Source organism: Manacus candei, unplaced genomic scaffold (assembly GCF_025592945.1).
Source record: "Manacus candei isolate 608988 ecotype Guabito, Panama unplaced genomic scaffold, ASM2559294v1 h1tg000025l, whole genome shotgun sequence".
NCBI lineage: Eukaryota > Metazoa > Chordata > Aves > Passeriformes > Pipridae > Manacus > Manacus candei.
This window is the reverse complement of record NW_026138073.1, coordinates 7,257,033-7,275,036: the sequence shown is the minus strand read 5'-3', so window position 1 is coordinate 7,275,036 and position 18,004 is coordinate 7,257,033. Positions and strand designations below refer to the sequence as shown.

The window sequence follows — 18,004 nt, the reverse complement described above, 5'->3', positions numbered from 1 at the left end:
AGGCAGCATGACAAGCTGTGTGTTTTCTAATAGTGATATCCATGCCAATAAATAACAAAGTTCATCGGAGCCCTTCCAGTTCCTCTAATGTGTGACTGCTCTGCCATATGGCTCAGTGCTGCTTTTGAAAGCAGGCACTATCTGCAGAGGCTCTGTGCTGGATGCTGCTTTGGAAGCAGTTTGGAAGCAGAATGGATCTCCTCTTTGCACTGTGACAGGGGAATAGAATGTATTAGAGCAGGAGTGCGCTCACCTAGGATAAAGTCTGGATCAGGAATTGAGAAACACTTGGTTTCTGACTCTAGTTATAGGAACAACTCGCTTTATAGCCTGGGACAAGTTACATTAGCCGATGCCAGGGAAGTTTCTCATTAAAATTATAATGTGTATGGCTGAATGGATTCAGTGTCTTAGTTAGTCTTGATGTAAAGTTACATCCCTATAGGTCTAAGAGGATCCAGGCTCCATTAGTTTGGTTTGTTTCTGTCAAATTTTCGTGTAAATACCAGCCACACTACTTGCCAGCCCAGCAGGGGCTGCTGTAGACTGGTGTATTTAGCCAGGTAGTGATTACATTATTGACAGGCATGGCTGCAGGCAGGTTGCTTCCACAGGGCAGAGCTTGAATACACCTGTTTGCTATTACTCGAGTTGCTTGGAGATCATAAACACCCTGGCCTCGAGATGTGTGGCTGCAGAGCAAGCATTCCCAGCACGGAACAGTACTCGGTCAATCAGCCAGCTCCTGCTTCCACCAAAAAAAGCCCTTTGTCTGCTGCAGGCATGCCCAAGTGGTAAGTCACTGCTTTGTTCTGTCATCTTGGTGATCTGCCATTTGTCTTGAAACTCATTATCTGGATGTGTTTGTCTCTATCACAAGCCAAACCTCTCTGCTCTGTGCTGGCTGCTCTGTAATTAGTTTCAACACTTTAGCAAAAGGTAAGCAGGCTTTAGATTTTAACAGAAAGCAAGGATGTCCTTCTCACAGCTGTGAGTCCTGCTGGGAATAAAAGTCATGTGTCTGCTCCAAACTGAGAGCATTGATGAGGAGGGGATGATGGACCCCTCTGCACTTTCCTGGGGGTGGGCTTAAAACTGAGAAACTTCCTGGACCTCTTTCACGTTCTGAAGAAATTATATGAAGTGTATTGCAGGGCCCCTCTCTTAAAATTAATTAATTAGCAGCTTTAGTAATAACAGCTCCAGCCTACTTGCTTAGGTGAGGGATTAGAAGCTGTGTGATGTTCTGTGCTGGTTGTAGAGGCCACTTTCCATTGTGAAGGAAAGCCAGTCTCCCTTGGGAAGCCCTGAGTTCCTGGGGGACTAAATAAATCTCACTCATGGAGAAACTATGTACCCTCACACAATTCACCAGGTGATAACTGTACCTCTCTTCTCTCTTGCTAGCAGCATACCCATAGCCAAGCAGCTGGCATCAATAAAAGGTAAGGGCACCAATTTATCACCCCTTGGGGATTCAGGTCTTCTACAGCCCACATGCAGAAAATTCCAGTAATGTCACAGAGCTGCGGAGGCTGCGCGGACCCTCAGCTGGGGCAAGATGAGAGTCTCGTGTCCCTGTGCAATGTGCTCCTGTATTGATCACTTCTCCCCTGCCTTTTCATTAAAAATCACAACCCAACTTGTCTGTGGTGCCTGATACTAACTGAGGGATGTGAGTGTGCACTCTTTAGGATGAGGCTCAGGAGCAGGGGCAATGAATCCACCCAAAATCCCAAGTGTACTATAATGCTGAAATGCGCTGCTGGTGCTCAGGCACGGGCATTTCTGTGCAGCCAGGCTTCCCAGTTGGGTCATGTTTTCCATGATAGAGGACCCTGGGAGTCCAAACGCACCTGGACAGCCAGCATGGCCTGTCCCCATGGCATGGCAGGTCCTCGCTGGATGCCCAGGGTTAGGGTAGACCAGAAGGGTCTCACATATTGCCCTGTGTTACTGCCCTAGCTCTGAAGGAAAGCTTCCTTCAGGGTGTGACTCTGTAGGACGAGGCATGTTGCTGGCCCACTCCAAATAAAATCTGGGCCGGGTCCTTTGTGGTATAAACACTTTCAGTCTCATTAACTTTAGTGAAACTACGCAGATTTCCACCCACCCAGGATGGTTCTAACAGATAGCTTTCAATTACATCCCAAATGCCGCTTTTTTGGGTAGACTGATAACTTTTCCTCCCTCCAGCTCTAGGACAAGGCTCAGACCTTGAAAAAGCTTTTGCTACAGTGGCTTTGGTGTATAACAACAATGCTGACCCGGAGGGCAAGCTCAGCAGAGCTGAAACCAAGAGCTTGCTGCAAACCCAGTTTTGGCACTTCATACAGGTGAGAGGGTTTGGGTGAGTGGGTGGGACTGTGACAGCACTGACCAGGCACTTTGGGTGCAGGGATGGCACCTCAGGCTCTGTCCTGCAGCTGGGCAAACATCAGTCCATGGGAAACCCAGTGCATTTAATGAGGTGTTTGATGGTTTGCCAGAGTGCTGACCCAGCACTGTGAGAGCCAACCCTGTGCTGTGGAGCCACATGCACTGTGGTCACTGGTGGGGCTGCTGGGATAGAGGGGGCAGAAAGCCCTCACCCATCCAGCTGGGTATGGTGAAAAACAGCCATATTGGCACTTGTGGCTGTAAACTTCTTGCATGTTTTTTTTCCCCTCCCTAAATTAAAAGAAAAAAAAAAACACACACACCAGAAAAACCCAAACAAAACAAAAAGAAAACCAAAAACCAGTTTTATCAAGTGGTAGGAAAAGCTACCACTTTAGTGGGACTAATAAAAAAAGCTCAACTAAGTAAACAAGAAAGGTATTTAGTACTAAAGACGTTCTTGACAATACTTTTGCTTCCAAAAAGAACAAAATCACATGACTCGTTGGGGAGGGGGAATTGGCACTAAATAAGAAACTAGGCTCCTTACAGAAAAAGAATTAAAAATATCAATTACCAATCATACTTGAGATCATGAGATGTTTTGGAGATTATTAAACTAAAAATCCATCCTGGAACTCTAGCAAGGTTTTTTTTTATAAGGAAATATGAATAACAAACATGATATATAGTTTCGTAATTTTAATAATCCATTCCAACAGTGATGCTCAACAGGACAGGGAATAGTACTGAAGTTATGCCCGTAAAATCTAGAGTTTCTGAGACCTTCACAGTATATATTTGTATATATTTAAATATTAAATTTAGGAGGTTGGTTGATTGGTTGTTTCCTCCCCCCAGTTTTATCAAGACATAGGACTCCCTTTTTTTCCAGCAGTTACCATCTATGTCATCATCACTGTCAGATTTTCAGTCATGATTAGGTGTCTTTTAAAAGATATATTCTGGATTCTGGTGGAAACTTTGAGGACTGGTTGTTCTCCTGTCTGATTGCAATAATGCGTCTGTTTGAGTTCTTGGTATACCTTCAGAAAAACTACTGTAAATGTTGATATAAAAACATGAATTGGAAGATAGAAAAATACGTTAATGTTTACATAGGTAGATGTCTCTTTTTTTAACAATGCAATAAAAAAGTTATTTTATTCTTAATATTTTTTTTTCATTTAAAATCCTACATAGGGCCAAGAAAACAAACCAAAATACCAGGAGATAATTTCTGACTTGGATGAGGAACCAGAGAACAAAATTGATTTTGAAGATTTCATGATGACATTAGTCATGCTCACTCTAATGTCTGACCTCCTGCAGGAGATCAAAAACGTGAAAACCACAAAATGATCTGTGCTTTAAAAGGAGAAATAGCTTGGCACTTTATAAGAAAGGCATGAGTGAATTACACAGAGATATCAGCGTGTGCCTGGATACCTCGTGCTGGTCCCTTTTAAATGGAATAAAATCTGGTCCAAACCTGGCTGAACTTACTCCTCTGTAGAAACAGTCCATGGAGTGAAGATTTGGTGCTCAGGGCTTTGTGTCTGCTGTGTTGGTGCTTTGCGGGAGTGTGCTGACTGGGCTCTCCCAGACCTTTCCATCCTCTCCCACACTATTGTGGGGAGATGATGGGGAGACAACTGCAAAAATGTGCAGTCCCATCTCCTCTGGGGCAGGGCTGCCCAGCTCTCCCAGTTACCCCAGGGTGCTTCAGCCCTGAGCAGGGTGTTAGCAGGGGTGGGTTTCATGATTGGCAGTGGCCACAAAAGGTGTTACAGCCTTAGGTAAACATTGACTTTAGCCTGCGGGGTTTCCACCCCACCATTAACCCTGCTGAAGGGAGCATTTTTTTTTTTTTTCCTCCTCCAGCTGACCTCTTCAGTGAGAGATCACAATAGAAGAATTTCAAGTCCAGCTTTTGCAATGCATCTTTGGCAGCACTGTGCTTGTGTGACCAAAGGGATGGCTCAAACATGCCAGACAGTTGAGTCTGCTGCTTTGTGAAACTGTGAAAAGCAGAAACCACATAAGAAGTGGTCCTGACCAGTGATGGTGGAGCAAAAGGGTGGCCAATATATTGTTTGTACTGGAGCTGAGTGGTATTGGCTACCCAGCCATGGGCTTGGTTAGGACCAGAGCCTCAGTATTAAATGCTCCTCATCCTAATCTTTGGGTCGATTCCTACATACAAGGTCCTGTCTCAGAGCCAACATTTAGCCCACTTTGATATCCTTTTTGGGCATAAAAAACAGTCTCATGACCCAGGAACAGAAGAGCCTCTCTAAGGATGTAACAGGATGAGTGAGCCAGCAAAACACTGCAGCCCTTTTAATTTTATTTCTTCCTTGGCTGAAAAGGAGAAGACAAGAATGATTTATCTTTGGTGAATGAATTTTTAACAGGAAGGGATCAAACCCTTTGGTGTTAAAAGAGGGAAATTAATGACAGCTGAGTAACGAGATTTAACTCCTTGACATAAAAAGGCTTTTAGTGTTTCCAGAAGCTAAGGGGATATTTTGTAATGGATTTTGATGCAAGCAAGGACACGTGTTGCAACAGGAGTTGTTTGGAGAGGAAAGTTCTGTGTCTGTGCGGTTTAGGATGGAGTTGAAGGAAGAAATGCAAATGGTACAGTGGGGTTTGAAGCTCAGCAGGTAAGTTGCTGGGTTTGGACCACAGCTAGGACACAGCCTGGTCTGGAGGCTAAACATTCACAACTGGTCCTCCTGCAAATAAAACCTCATATTAGCAAAGCTCCTTGCTGTGATGGTGAGTTGCAAGAATAGGCAGCATCAAACCTGTGGCAAATGGAGATGTCCTTCCCATACATCCCCCCTGAGGGACTGGTGGCCTTGTGCTGTGAGGATGACTGCTCCCATGGGGTGCCCATCACAATTCCCAGTGATGGGATATGGGAGCACAGGTTTGGATGAGGAGGGCAAACCTCTCTTGGAGACCATCCCTTCTGGGAATGTGTCCTCTGAGGACCCACCTTGACCAAGCACCCGAGATCAAAACGGGCACTTAATCTGGTGGCATCATCCATGCTGGTATCACATTTTTGTGTAATGTGTCCCTGGTGTTGCTCGATGTCTTCCCCAATCCCTTTTGGTTTTGGCCAGGTAGAAGATCAGTGAAAGCTTAAAATATCAACTGATGCTCCTTTTCTGGGGTAGAAAGATAGATTGAACTTGAGTCTCTAGGCAGCTTTCCTATTATTAAAGCAAAGAAAACACCGCACAGCCCTGAAAAGATTGTTTGGGAGCTACTGGTGACTCTGAAAGCATCAATTTCCTAATATCGCTCTGTTACAGAAAAAGACTGAAATGAACAATATTGTGAAGCCAATTAGGAAAGAGTTGTTTGAAATTGCTAGGGCCCTAACACAGTTTCTGCCTTATTGCTGAAGTGTTTCTAAGTCTTGCACGACTTACATTAATGACTTAAAAGCCTTTTATCTGATCAATTCACTCTGTCATCTCATCGTATGCAACCCTTTTTATTCCAATGCAGTGTGTTGTGAGCAATATCCTGAGTCCTTGGCTTGGATCAAAAGCCCCTTGTGCTAAGCGCAGTGAAAATTCAAAGTGAGAAGCAATTCCTGGACAACTCAATAGCAAAGATATTCAAATGTTAGGGAAGGAAACAGAGGCACGGAAAAACCAAGTGCCTTGCTGAGCACATGTAGCAGAGCTGGAACTGGATGCCAGCCTACACTGGGCTCCTCATGCAGAAGGGAAGAGGCGCTGTGATGGTTTCTTCAACAGTTTCTGAACAAAGTGAATGGGTTGTGCAAGGCTTGATCTGCATGAGTCCTTGAAAGTCCCACCTCATGCTCAAAAGCAGAAAGATGCGCTTGGAAGAGCCCCAGCACCTTATACTTAGGAGTAGGCAGGAGTTTGCAGCTCAGCTGTGGAAAATGCTCCTTCATTAACTCAGACTATTTGTGACTGCTCTGAGCACTCTCAGTGATCAGCTTTGAAGCTGATCTGGTGTAGACAGCATGTCTGGCTGCATCCTCAGGGAGATGGCTGAAAACTTGCTTAAAAGGCTACTGTTGTGTTTTATTTTGTTTCTAGCTTACTCCTATTGGAAGCAATGGGAGTTATCATTGATTTCCCATAGCAGAGCCCACACAAGTGCTAAGGAGTAGAGCAGCAATAGAATTAATGAAATCTGCAGGCACCTCTGCCTCAGCAAGTGGGAACAGCATATCAATATCTGATACCCCCAGAAGTGAAGGTGGTACAAAGAGTAGCTAGTCAAGACCTGACCTCCATGGGTTTGTGGTTGGGTTGGGATTTGTGCAGTGACAGTGTTGAGGTGTGAGTAGCTGCCCTGAGAGGTTCTGCAGACTTTGGATCTAAGCCTAAAGTTCTGTTCTGAAAAGTCTGAATCATCTCTGCAGTTACGTGAGCTTTCAGACGACTTCCAGAGGAGAAATGGAGGTTAGAGACAGTTTCAGCCTCAGATCTTCAGATTCAATTTCCAAATATCAGCTCAGGAAGGCATGTTCATTCTCACACTTCAATTAGCACACCTACAGCTTCTCCCCATGACTTCTTACTTTGTATCTGGCCTTAACTCTTTGGCCTCCTGGACTTGAAAAGTTTTTAAAATCTGGCTTTGGTCTAATCTCTAAGGAGCTCTCACAGATCACAGGGGAGCTCTCACAGCCCAGTCCACTGATTTTGAGCAGGTGAGTCGGGGCAGGGTTTTGCATGTTGAACTTTCTGCTGGGAGCCCAGGGCCACACGCTCTTTTTTCATAAAACTTTTGGGAAAGAGAAATACACTCTTCAACCATCTTGCTCTTACAGAACCTTCAGTAAGACCTCATGTCTGGGGCACCAGAGTCCGGATGCTGAGGGAATCTTGCAGTCTGAGAGACAGTTTGTCTGTCTCCTCCTCCCTCAAAGTAAGCGCTGTGTTACTTTTTCATGTAATATAAAACTTGCATACACTTTGCAAGCCTGTGTATAATGCACACCCCATCCCAGGACTGCCATGTGTCCTAGCCCATGAAAGCTTTTCAGCAGCTACACCCCCTCCAGTGGTTATTGCAGAAGGGAGGTAGAGGTTTGCATCATAGCCTGCCAAGGAAGCAGCTAATTGTGGCTGTATGGTAGGAAAACCTTCTTCAGGAGTGTTGGAAAGACTCAGAAAGATGTTACATGGTGCATCCCCTTAGGAGCTCAAACAGAGCAGATGAAAAGCTTTGTCCCAGACTTATGTTCTCTCCAAAGTGTGATAGTTTGTGAGCCTCAAAGGAGCACTCTGAAATGCCTACTGTAAAAAATAAAATCTCTTTGTTTCAAGCTCAGTCAGGGAAGATAGATGTAGAATAGATGGTGGTTTATAGTTTTCTGAACTTATAGCTTTTAATCCTGCATTGACTTTTACTGTCAGTGGTTTACAAGGTTTCCTGTGAAGCTGTCTCCTCTCCTCACTTTGCTCATCTGCTGTTGCCTTACCCCAGTGTGTTTATAGCCCTATATCTAAGTCTCACCCAGCAAAGGTAAACAGCAAATGACATTCAGCAGCCAGATAAATCAGACTGTCTCTCTAATCCCCAGTTGTGCAAAACAGCCATTAAACTTAGATAGATTTGGAGTCATGGGACTGATCTTTTATTCATTGTTATTGTAGGAGTTTATGGTATGCATAGCCATAACAAGAGTCAATCCCAGCACCCAGCACATATAGAGGAGCTGAAACCATGATGCCCCAAAATAAACATAAGAAAACTCATGGGATCAGCCTAAGCCCAGTGCCAGGCGTCCATAACAGGGCTGGTTGTACTTATCTGGTGTAGTGCCTTGATGATTTTTTCTCCCATTCAAAGGCTCCAGAAAGGCCTGTTTGGAGATCTGCTGAGGATCACAGGTGGTGCTTGGTTCCTCTGGGCCAAAATGCAAACTGGGGTTTATAACAAATGAGTGTGTAATGGCTTGCCAAAGAGCCACTGAGTCTCAAACAGGACTTGGAGCACCAAGGGTCTCTGGGCAGGGAGGGACCCCAATGCCCAGGATGTCCCTCAGGTGATGGCTCCTCACTTGACGGCAGCACAAGCTGCAGCCTCTTGCAGGGATGGATGGCACCTTCACATTTCTGACACCTGCAGTGTGACCCCTGGAATCAAAGGGTTAAATTCCCGTTTGTGATTTCCTCTTCCTTTTATTCCCCTTGCCATGATCTTGCTTTCTTGGAAGCAGCTCCTCAAGTGGGCATGTTTCTAACTCTCCAGCAAAACCAGCAGCCCAAATGGGTGCAGCAGCTCATCAGTGAGCAAAATCAAGACCCTGCTTGTCCTGAGATGATCCATAAGTGATGTACAGGATACCAGGAGCTCCTCCACTCTCGCACCCTTCTGCACACAGCAGCTTGTTGGCCTCTGCCCCCGTGTGCACTACCAGAGCAAAGAATAAATGTCATGGTAGGTGATCTTTGGTGGGTCTTGCCTTGCTACATGTGATTACTGAGAGCCTTGTCGAGCATTAAGGTTATAAACTGAAAAATGAGCTCTCTGGAAAGGCACCTAAGGTTAGACAACTCTGACTGGATAAATTAGTGTATGCCAGGTCTCTGCTTCAGTTTGGACAATGAAGCTGGCTAGTACTAGGAATGGCCCAAGTATGGTTACAGTGGGGGCAAGCAGAAAGATCTACAACCCAACCCTGAGACCCTCCCTCCTCCTCCAGCACTGGCCCAGACAGGCTTCCCACTATTTCTTTGATCAGCTTTCCCAGGAGTATGAAATTTCTTTACTTTGACACCTTTGCTTTGACACCTGGGGCTGTTGAGGAAGCCTGTGTACAGATGTGGATCCATTTCCCACATTTGCTGGTGGATTTCTCTTGATTCAGTTGTTCTGTCTCCATCCCCACATAATGTTCTTTTGGGGTTTCTTTGGAGAAAACATGCACTAGCAGAGACATCCATATTAAGCATTATATGACAGTTTGCTTCTCTGAAGCTGGCAGGGGCAAAAACCACATGGGGGGCAGAATGTCCATAGGTCCCTTTTTCCTTGGGCACTGCATCTGGTGTCACAGCTTCCCTGGGTTTATATGCCACTATGTGGATTTTATATGGGTTTGCCTAATTAATTAATGAAAACAAATTGCAAAATTACCTTCTTATTAAACTGATCTCACTGCGGAAATAAAGCTGATTACTTCCCTGACAAATTTTAATTAGTCAGCTACAACAAACTGTAATAAAGAGCACAAATTAAAAACAGATCATGCTAGACGTGGCTTTGTCAAATGCTGTGTTAATACCAGGTAACATACACAATGATTAAATTATATGGAAAAAGCTCTTATTTTCTCCTCTGGTAAAAATCTATCATATTTCCAGAGAAAGAAGAGTTTATATAAAAACATCACATTAATAATCAACGCATCAGTGAGTGTTTATCAGTAGTTTCTTTCCAACAGCATCTCTTAACTTGCACATTCTGCAAGACTCAACCATTACAGTGTTCTTTATCTCTCCTCTAAATTTATGCTTGTAGTACACATGACCCAAGGTTACTGCAGAGCCTCTGAGAACAAGAAAAACTTTATTACCTGCACATACGCTCCTCAATTTGTCTTTCCTCTTTTAGCTTTTTAGGGCTTAGATTTGGCTCAGCTGAAAACAGAACACAATTCGATAATGATTTGCATAAGAATTGTAAGCAGAGGCCCACACAAATTAAACATTAATTAATGAGCACCTAAAGCCTTCTGCTGAATGCATCCTGAGGCCAAGCAATGCTGGGAGTGCTCAAGTATGCATGGGGGAAAGAGTGGGTAAGCATATAAAATTAAAGAGAAACACTTAATTCTTCTCCAGTGTTCATCCAGCCCTTGAGACTGCAGAAGAATTGCAGGCTTCTTACCCCATTTAGAGGATGATGAGGGCTGGGTTAAAGGGAAAGCTCTTCCATGTGGATCTGAATTCATCTAGAAGATCCCAGGCTGTGTTGTGTCCAGGATGCTGGACTCTGGTTGAGGAGTGACAGTGCTCTAAGCCGTGGCCTGGCTGCCCCCTGAGGAGGGAGAGGCTGACCCAGCCCCACAGTCTGGGCACTGTGTGGGTGCAAAGTGGGGCTGGGGGTGCTGGGGTGGGTGTTTGGTGTCTGGGATGTGGATGGCATGCTGGTGTCCGGGACAGGCAGGCAGCACCTTGGAGATGTGTGGAGAAGGCAGGTTTGTGTTCATTAATGCAGGGTCTGGGGGGATTCAATTCATCCGAGGGAATAAGGAGACCTCTGATATAACAGGGCAGTGGGCTTTGGATGTGAGAGAAGGTCAAGGCTGAGTCTGGAGACTTTTGAAACCTGAAGTGACCGTTTTTCTTATGATGTTGGATGGGGAAAAGTACTCCTAAGAAAACTGGCTTTTAGCTTTTTTGGTCGATAACCATGCTATGGACCTGCTGCCACCCCTGACCTGTTATAGCCAGAGCCTTCACAAGAAAACATTTTGACTCTGGTTCTCTCCTTCTTTCTAGCCTAGAAAAATGTTTTGCAGCTCTGCTTTAGGCATTTAGCTGGGAGCCCCCAGCTGCTGGGCATTTCAAATCAGCTCAGGCATTCTGATAAAAGGAAAACACTCTTTCTGCAGAGCTCCTGGGAGAGAGGTCATGGTGCTGGACTTCCCGGGCTGAGCAGATGGAGAGCTGTTTTGTGCTGCCTTACAGGTATGTGAAATGTCTCCTTACACTAGAGATGTGTTAATATACCAGAAAACAAATGCTAGTATTACTCTGAGCTGGGGGGTTGTTGGTGTCCTTGACCTAATTCAGTTGTGTAGCTGTCTTGAGCATAAAGCTTGCATCCCAGTAGCCTAAGAAAGGTCCAGTCAGGCCCTGCTGCTTCTTTTTGTAAGCCCTAAAAGGTTAGGAAAAGCAGAACTGTCCCCTTGAACTGGAAGCCACTTGATCTGTCTTTGTGCTCTGCTGCAAACCTGGGATCATTCTGCTGTTGACAATTATTTCATAACAAGATTCCTGGCTAGATGTATGTATCCTAATGAGTACTAGGAGCTAACAAGGGCCAATAGGTACTTTAAGATCAATTGAAGTGCTCAGTCAGTTTGTTAAAGTAATGGAGGGGAGCCTGAACTTTAGCTAATAAGCAAATAAATCAAAACACTTGATGTTTTTAAACTCCGTGGTACTAATTGCTGCAGCATCTCAGGTCTCTATGACTCAAAAACACACACTGCCCTTGTGGGCTCCTTGGGAACTGTCATGTGGCTCTCGGCAGACAGCGACTGTCCCCACGTGGCTGGGATCGGGGTGGGCTGATGTTGCACGGCCGGGTGTGCTGCCCCAGGGGAGAACAGGAGGGTTTGGCTTCTGGGACCGTAAGGGAGCCCAGGCGCTTGGTTTGGCACTTGGTTTGCTCTGGAGGAATGTATTTAACTTGCTGCTAAGGTGCCTGTGCTGTCGTTGCCCCATGGAGCCCTGCATCCTGCTGTGCTGTGTTCAGTGTTGCTGGGTGCCTCCCTCCTTATCTGCCCCATGAGGGTGTCTGGAGCCTGGTATCCAGGGAAAAATGATAGCAAAGGGAGTGGCCATTAGCTTATATAGACCTGTGTGTGTATATATATGTTAAAAATAACATATATGTGGTATGTGGCATGTGGTATGACTCTTGAGGATGTGCAGGGCTAGGAGTTGGACTCAATGATCCTTGGAGGTCCCTTCCAACTCAGCATATTCTGTGATACTTTGGCTTCTCTATACACAAACTATAATATATATGTAATATGTACCATATATAGCTACTAATACATAAGCTATATGTAACGTATCTCTCTGTGTACACACACGCATCGAATCTCCTCCAGTTTTCACTCTTCTGACTTATCTTGCCTAAAAACTTCATCTTGCTTTTAAATGACTTTTTAGGCCACTTATGACTACAGTGAGCAGTACAGATCCCTGGGCACGTTCCTCCTCTGTTGAAAAACTAGGGCTTATTCCTAGCCTTGTGGGTTTTGGGTTTTTTATCCCTCTATTTATTAATGCATTAAAGGATCCTCCTTCTCATCCTGTGACATCCTAGCGGCTTTAAGTGCCTTGAAGAGGGGTTTTGTTAAAAGCCCTTTGGCATTAAAATGCTGCCAAATGGAGTAGGCAAGCATTCTGCTGGTCACTGCCCCTTGTTCCTGCTGATGTGACAGTGCCTTCCCCTGCCAGGAGCCATCCTGGTTCCTTCCTGCTGCTTCTCTTCTTGACAAAGTTTTTCCCCAGCGTGCAAGTACTGAGGTCTCCCTACCCCAGGGCTCTCTCTCACATTTGTCATTTCTTATGTCTCTGGTGTTGATGTTGAGGAGAGAGGGGCTGTCACTCCAACACGGGCAGCTGTGACAAGTATTTGTGGTGGAAGATCTTTGAAAAATAATTCTTCCTTTTTTTTTTAATATCTGTGGTTTGAGTACTAATCTAAATATTTCATGAAGGTTTGTGACTTTCCTGGCTCATACCACATTTTTTTAATTTTTTTTTTTTAATCTGATTGCTTAGAAACTCCTTGACTTTAATACAGCCCATTAGTTTATAGGGAGAGGGCAGAGGAAGGGGGCTGTGATGATAACAGAGCCTTGCTGCTTTGCTGTTTTGCCTGTAACACACTGCTATGTTGTAAATACGTCTTGCTGAAGGTAATTACCATGGAAAAGTCACCGGCTCTTTCTCCAGGGACCTCCCTCCAACAGGTGCATGTGGTGGGAGCCAAATGCCAGGTCTCACGTGAGCTCTGAGAGACTGCTCCAAAATCAGGTGTTTCAATTACTCATTAGTTAATGGTTCCTTGGGGATTTGAGGAAGGCTGGAACTTGAAGGAGGCTGTCTAGAAATGAAAGTCCAAAGATATATTCACAAGAACAGGTGTCCTGGAGATGCCCTGTGTGAACCTGATTTCAAAGAGGGGCACAGCCCCATTTGTGCTGGTTGGTCTAGGAGAGCCTCCTAGTGATAGTCATTATGGCCAGCAGGACCAGAGCAGTGATTGTCCCCCTGTACTTGGCACTGGTGAGGCCTCACCTCAAATCCTGTTGTCAGTTTTGGGCCCCTCACTACACAAAAGACACTGAGGGGCTGAAACAGAGAAGAGAGAGCTAAGGAAATGTCTGGAGCACAAGTCTGATGAGGAGCAGATGAGGGAGCTGGAGGTGTTCAGGCTGGAGAAAATGAAGCTGAAGGGGAACCCTCTTGCTCTCTACAACTCCTTGACAGAAGGTTGCAGCCAGGTGGGGGTCAGTCTCTTTTTCCCAGTGACAAGACGAAATGGCCTCAGCTTGCACCAGGGAAGATTTAGTTTGAAGTTTAGGAAAAGTTTCTTCACTGAAAGGGTGGTCAGGCATTGGAACAGGCTGTCCAGGGCAATGGTGGAGTTGCCACCCCTGAAAGTATTTAAAAAGTGTGTGAATGTGGCATTTGGGGCCGTGGTTCAGTGATGGATATGGCAGTGCTGAGTTAGCATTTGGATTCAATGTGGATAGAGGTCTCCCAACCTAAACTATTCTGTGACTTTGTTCCAGGAACACTTACAACACTGCAGGGTAGGGATGCTGTTGTTTGAAGTATCCAAAACAAAATTGTGTGGAATATTTAACAAGCTTTTTTTTCCCAATAAGTTTGCTTTACTGCAGGGCACTTAATTTGATGAATTAATGTGAGATGGGCTAATGTACCAGCAAAGACAGCAGGCAAAGATCTGTCTGCTGATCCCAGACACGACAGATTTCAACGGTGCTGCTGAGCATAGTGTGTGCTGATGCCACTAAGAATTGCCATAAAGATAACAGCAGTATCTGTGCAGCCTCAGAGGAAGGTGCTTGTAGCTTTTAATTTCTCCTCTCTCTCTGTGATAAGACTGTGAGCAATCATCTTTGGAATAGGAGAGCAGGCTGGTGGGAATCTGCTCTCAAGTGCACAGGACAGAGATGCACACACTTTGAATGATGATACTATTCTCTTCCAGAGAGTTTCTTTCAAAGCCCTGGAGGGTGAACCCTATCCTGGAGCCTGCTGCATGCTCCCACTGGCTGCCCAAGTTTGTCACCCCTGCTACAAGGGCTCTGGTCCTGCAGCAAGCAGCTTTGATTGCCTGGTGCTGGAACCTGAGGACAGAAGCTCCCAGCTCCAACATCTGCAATTCAACCCCAGGGAAAGATCTAGATTTGAAGACAAGTCAGGAGCCCCAGGCTTCTCTTACTGTGCTTGGAAGAGGCCAGTGCCTGGAGGGGGGATGCTGCCTTGTTTCTGATGTGCCTGTGTAGGGAGCTCACTGGCTCAGGCTTTCCACACATACCCTATATAATCTTACAAAATGTAGTGAGAGGACAAGGGGAATGGCTTTAAACTGAGAGAGAGTAGGTTTAGATTGGGTATTAGGAAGAAATTCTTCCCTGTGAGGGTGGTAAGGCCCTGAAACAGGTTGCCCAGAAAAGCTGTGGATGCCCCATCCCTGTAAGTGTTCAAAGCCAGGCTGGACGGGGCTTTGAGCAACCTAGTCTGGTGGAAAGTGTCCCTGTCCATGGCAGGGGGGTTAGAATGAGATGATCTTTAAACTTCCTTCCAACTCAAACCATTCTGTGATACAGAGGTCTGTTGTTGGGTCCTTAAAATCTTTCTAGAAGCAGCTCTCCTGTGACCACTGTGCAAAGTGATGTGTTGGTACACAGTGTACAATAATGATCACAGTTTGCATGTGGAGAAACACCTTTACAGCTTTGCTGTCTGTTTGAACTTGCCCACAGCAGGCTCTCAGATGATGCATGTTGAAATGGAGCCACCTCGAGATGCCTGTGTCTCAAGAGACCTTCAACGAGAGAGGACAAGATTTCTCTGTTGCTATTTTGAAAGATAAATGACCTGACTGTGAGTGACTGTCTGCTCACATGAGAAGTGTTTAGTCATTTGGCATGAAGCAGAATATCTAAACCATTAGAGTGTGTGGGCTCTGCAGTGCATAAATAAGTTACAAATTAGGGATTCTGAGTGGGTGCTCGCCCCTTGCGTGCAGCGCTCCAAGTGATTACCGTTCTCCTCTTTGTCTAATCAAAGATCCTCAGCTCAGAGCAGGTTTCTAATTTCAACACTTGAGTACAACATATCTCACTAAATTAAATAACCTTTACCCAGGCAAATCATTGCAGAAATCTATGTCTCATGCATGACAGATGCACGACCCCTGCCTTATACATGACTTTTTTTCCTTGACTTTGTAAGACAGCTTCCTCTGAAGGGTAAATGATTTCTTATATAAATATGAATAACCTTGGCTTTGCAATATTGTATCTTCAAACAACTCATTTAAGACATTTACTAGAAAATGCAGAAAGCACCTTATAACTTTAGACATGATGGTTTATAGGGTCTTGGGTTCCCGAAGATGAATTTGGGACAGGATTTGCAGTAGAGCATCTTTACTCTTAGGGTCTTCAAAAACCTGGCATTCCTGGTGTGTCTTGCATTTTCTGGCTGTATTGCAATGCTGGAGTAACTGTCCAGATAAAGTCTGTGTGCAAATACTGTAACACTGCTCCAGAAAGGAGCCTTCTCTGTGTAAATGCATCTTTATGTAAAGAACTGGTAGGCAAAGTAGTAGCTGCTCATCAAGGCAGAGATTTCCTCTACAACTTAACAGCATGTGCATCTTTTGTACTCTGCCCTGGGTCTCAGCTCTTGGCAGTGTTGCCTGCAGACTTTAATCCTGTCTGATGAAGAAGCCGTGCCATGCCTGCCTCTGATCCAAACTGGGGAGAACTTTGGTTCCATACATAGTCATACTTTAGGTACCTAAGGCTGACAAAAGCCTATAAATACTAACTCCTGTGATTGACCCAATAGAAGAGAGAGTGTGCTGTGCTTCATAAATGGTGACACCTGGCAGAAGGTACATCCTGGGGCTGAAGGATGCAAACAGAGCATCCTTGTGAGTAGAGGGAGAGAATATGGCTAGATATGTGCAGGGGGAGATTACCCTTGCCTGCAGTGATTTAACTTAGAGCCTGACATAAGTATGTACTCGGGCTCTAACTCACAAAGAGTGGCTTTGCAGGGTTTCTTTTGCCCTCTGCCAGAGGCAGAGACGTCTCAATTGGCTGTACAGCAGCTGCTGAGCACATTAATGCACAGCTGATGCAAGTTGGCTCAGTTTGCTCAGCTGGGAGCTGTGGCTCAATAGATGCCTGAGATGTACCACAACATCCATGGGAATGCTGCAACCAGCAGACAGATTTTATAGGTGGAGGTTATCAGTTACCTGGCTTATTCTACAAGGGTAGTGAAGTAGAACATGAAAATATTCAAATATATGGTTTTAAAAGATCTGTGAAATTGTGGCTTAAAAAGGATTCTTGGGATGGGGTTATGGCAGATGGGACCTTCTGGGACCCTGTGGGAAAGGGGTGAGCCCTGTTCTTTGCTCATGAAGGGTTTCTCATTGCCTTTTCTGAGTCAGTTCTGGCTATTATGGAGCTCAGCTTCTTACCATCTTGGGTTACATCTTCTGCTCTTCTGGGGTTTGGGGCAAGTTTTCCTATGGACAGTGGTGCTGTCTTGTCTTCTGGCAGACATGGGGATGGTGGTTGGGCAAAACCTCAGTGTGCCTGCCCAACCCTACAGAGCCATCAGGCAGGGGCTTGTGTACAGAGGAGCTGGGCTTTGCTCTGGGTATGATGGAAGATTTCAGGGGCATCTGTGTCAGGAAATATCCATATTTCATGTACAGTTCATCACAGACCAGGGCCAGGTCTGGTTTATCTAGGGTTTGATAATCTTTCTGTCTATTATATAACCCTGTGTGCACAAAGCTGGGAGGAACACCTGCACTCTGTGCATGCCCTGGCCCTGGGCAGGGAGCAGGATCCTCACAGCAGTCTCAGAGAGAAGAGCCATCCAGCAGAAAAGTGGTAGCAGCAATCAATGTGGACCTGACAGAGTCAGGTGATGAGCTGCAAATTAGATTTCTTTCTCAATAAGCAGTTAATTTCCAAAGCATTTTCAGGGTTGTTGTTTTGTTTTCTTTTTTTGTCTAAGTGATCAACAACTCATTGGTTCTGGATGTGTATCCTTCAGACAAGGGACTGCTCACAGATCATTGACTGGAATTGTTCCTGCCTTCTGGTTTTGATCTAAACCATGCGCTGATGAATGAGAGAAATATTTTTAAGGACAAGAGGATGGTGGATGCCATATTTCTGGTGTAAACTTTGAACAAGGAGGCATGTGCTAAAACTCACAGAAATTTTGTGAGCATCTCTCAGAAATGTCAATCTTTCCTTGGCATGTGAATAATCCTTAATAATGAATAAAGCTGTTGATATCCCAAAACAAATGTGAGGGAATAGTTTGCCAAAGAAACAGATGCTGTGTTGCATCCCATTGTATGGTTAAAACTCCCAAAAATGACTTATCCACAAACCTTTTGCTTTTCCATTAAGTGATAATTCCCAGAGTTGTCTCATTCTGCAAACTTCTAGCTCCTCAGAAGAAGCAGAGAGCACTAAAATTAAGACAATAATTTCTAGCTGTGAAACAAATGTTCTGAGGTTTTGGGCTTTTTTTGGTTTTAGGGGGTTTGGTTTTTCAGTTGTTGGGTTTTT

General features: G+C 45.0%; 1 protein-coding gene across 2 annotated transcripts; it reads left to right on the top strand.

Moving 5' to 3' along the window:
• The first annotated feature begins 638 nt into the window (after positions 1–638).
• Positions 639–3,853, top strand: SNTN (sentan, cilia apical structure protein). Of its 2 annotated transcripts, none has more exons than XM_051788840.1 (4): positions 639–794; positions 1,411–1,445; positions 2,197–2,336; positions 3,583–3,853. In XM_051788840.1, the coding sequence occupies exons 1-4, from the start codon at positions 685–687 to the stop codon at positions 3,739–3,741; spliced, it is 444 nt and encodes a 147-aa protein (XP_051644800.1). In that variant the 5' UTR covers positions 639–684; the 3' UTR covers positions 3,742–3,853. The 2 variants fall into 2 exon arrangements, with proteins under 2 accessions (XP_051644800.1, XP_051644798.1); XM_051788838.1 differs by having other exon boundaries at positions 1,408–1,445.
• The last annotated feature ends 14,151 nt before the right edge of the window (positions 3,854–18,004 follow it).

Excerpts from the sequence above, each read along its gene's own strand:
- SNTN (XM_051788838.1), top strand. The coding sequence starts at position 685 with ATGTGTGGCTGCAGAGCAAGCATTCCCAGCACGGAACAGTACTCGGTC. Across the intron at positions 795-1,407 it reads GCTGCAGGCATGCCCAAGTG|CAGCATACCCATAGCCAAGC; the intron begins GTAAGTCACTGC and ends CTCTCTTGCTAG. Across the intron at positions 2,337-3,582 it reads AGTTTTGGCACTTCATACAG|GGCCAAGAAAACAAACCAAA; the intron begins GTGAGAGGGTTT and ends AATCCTACATAG.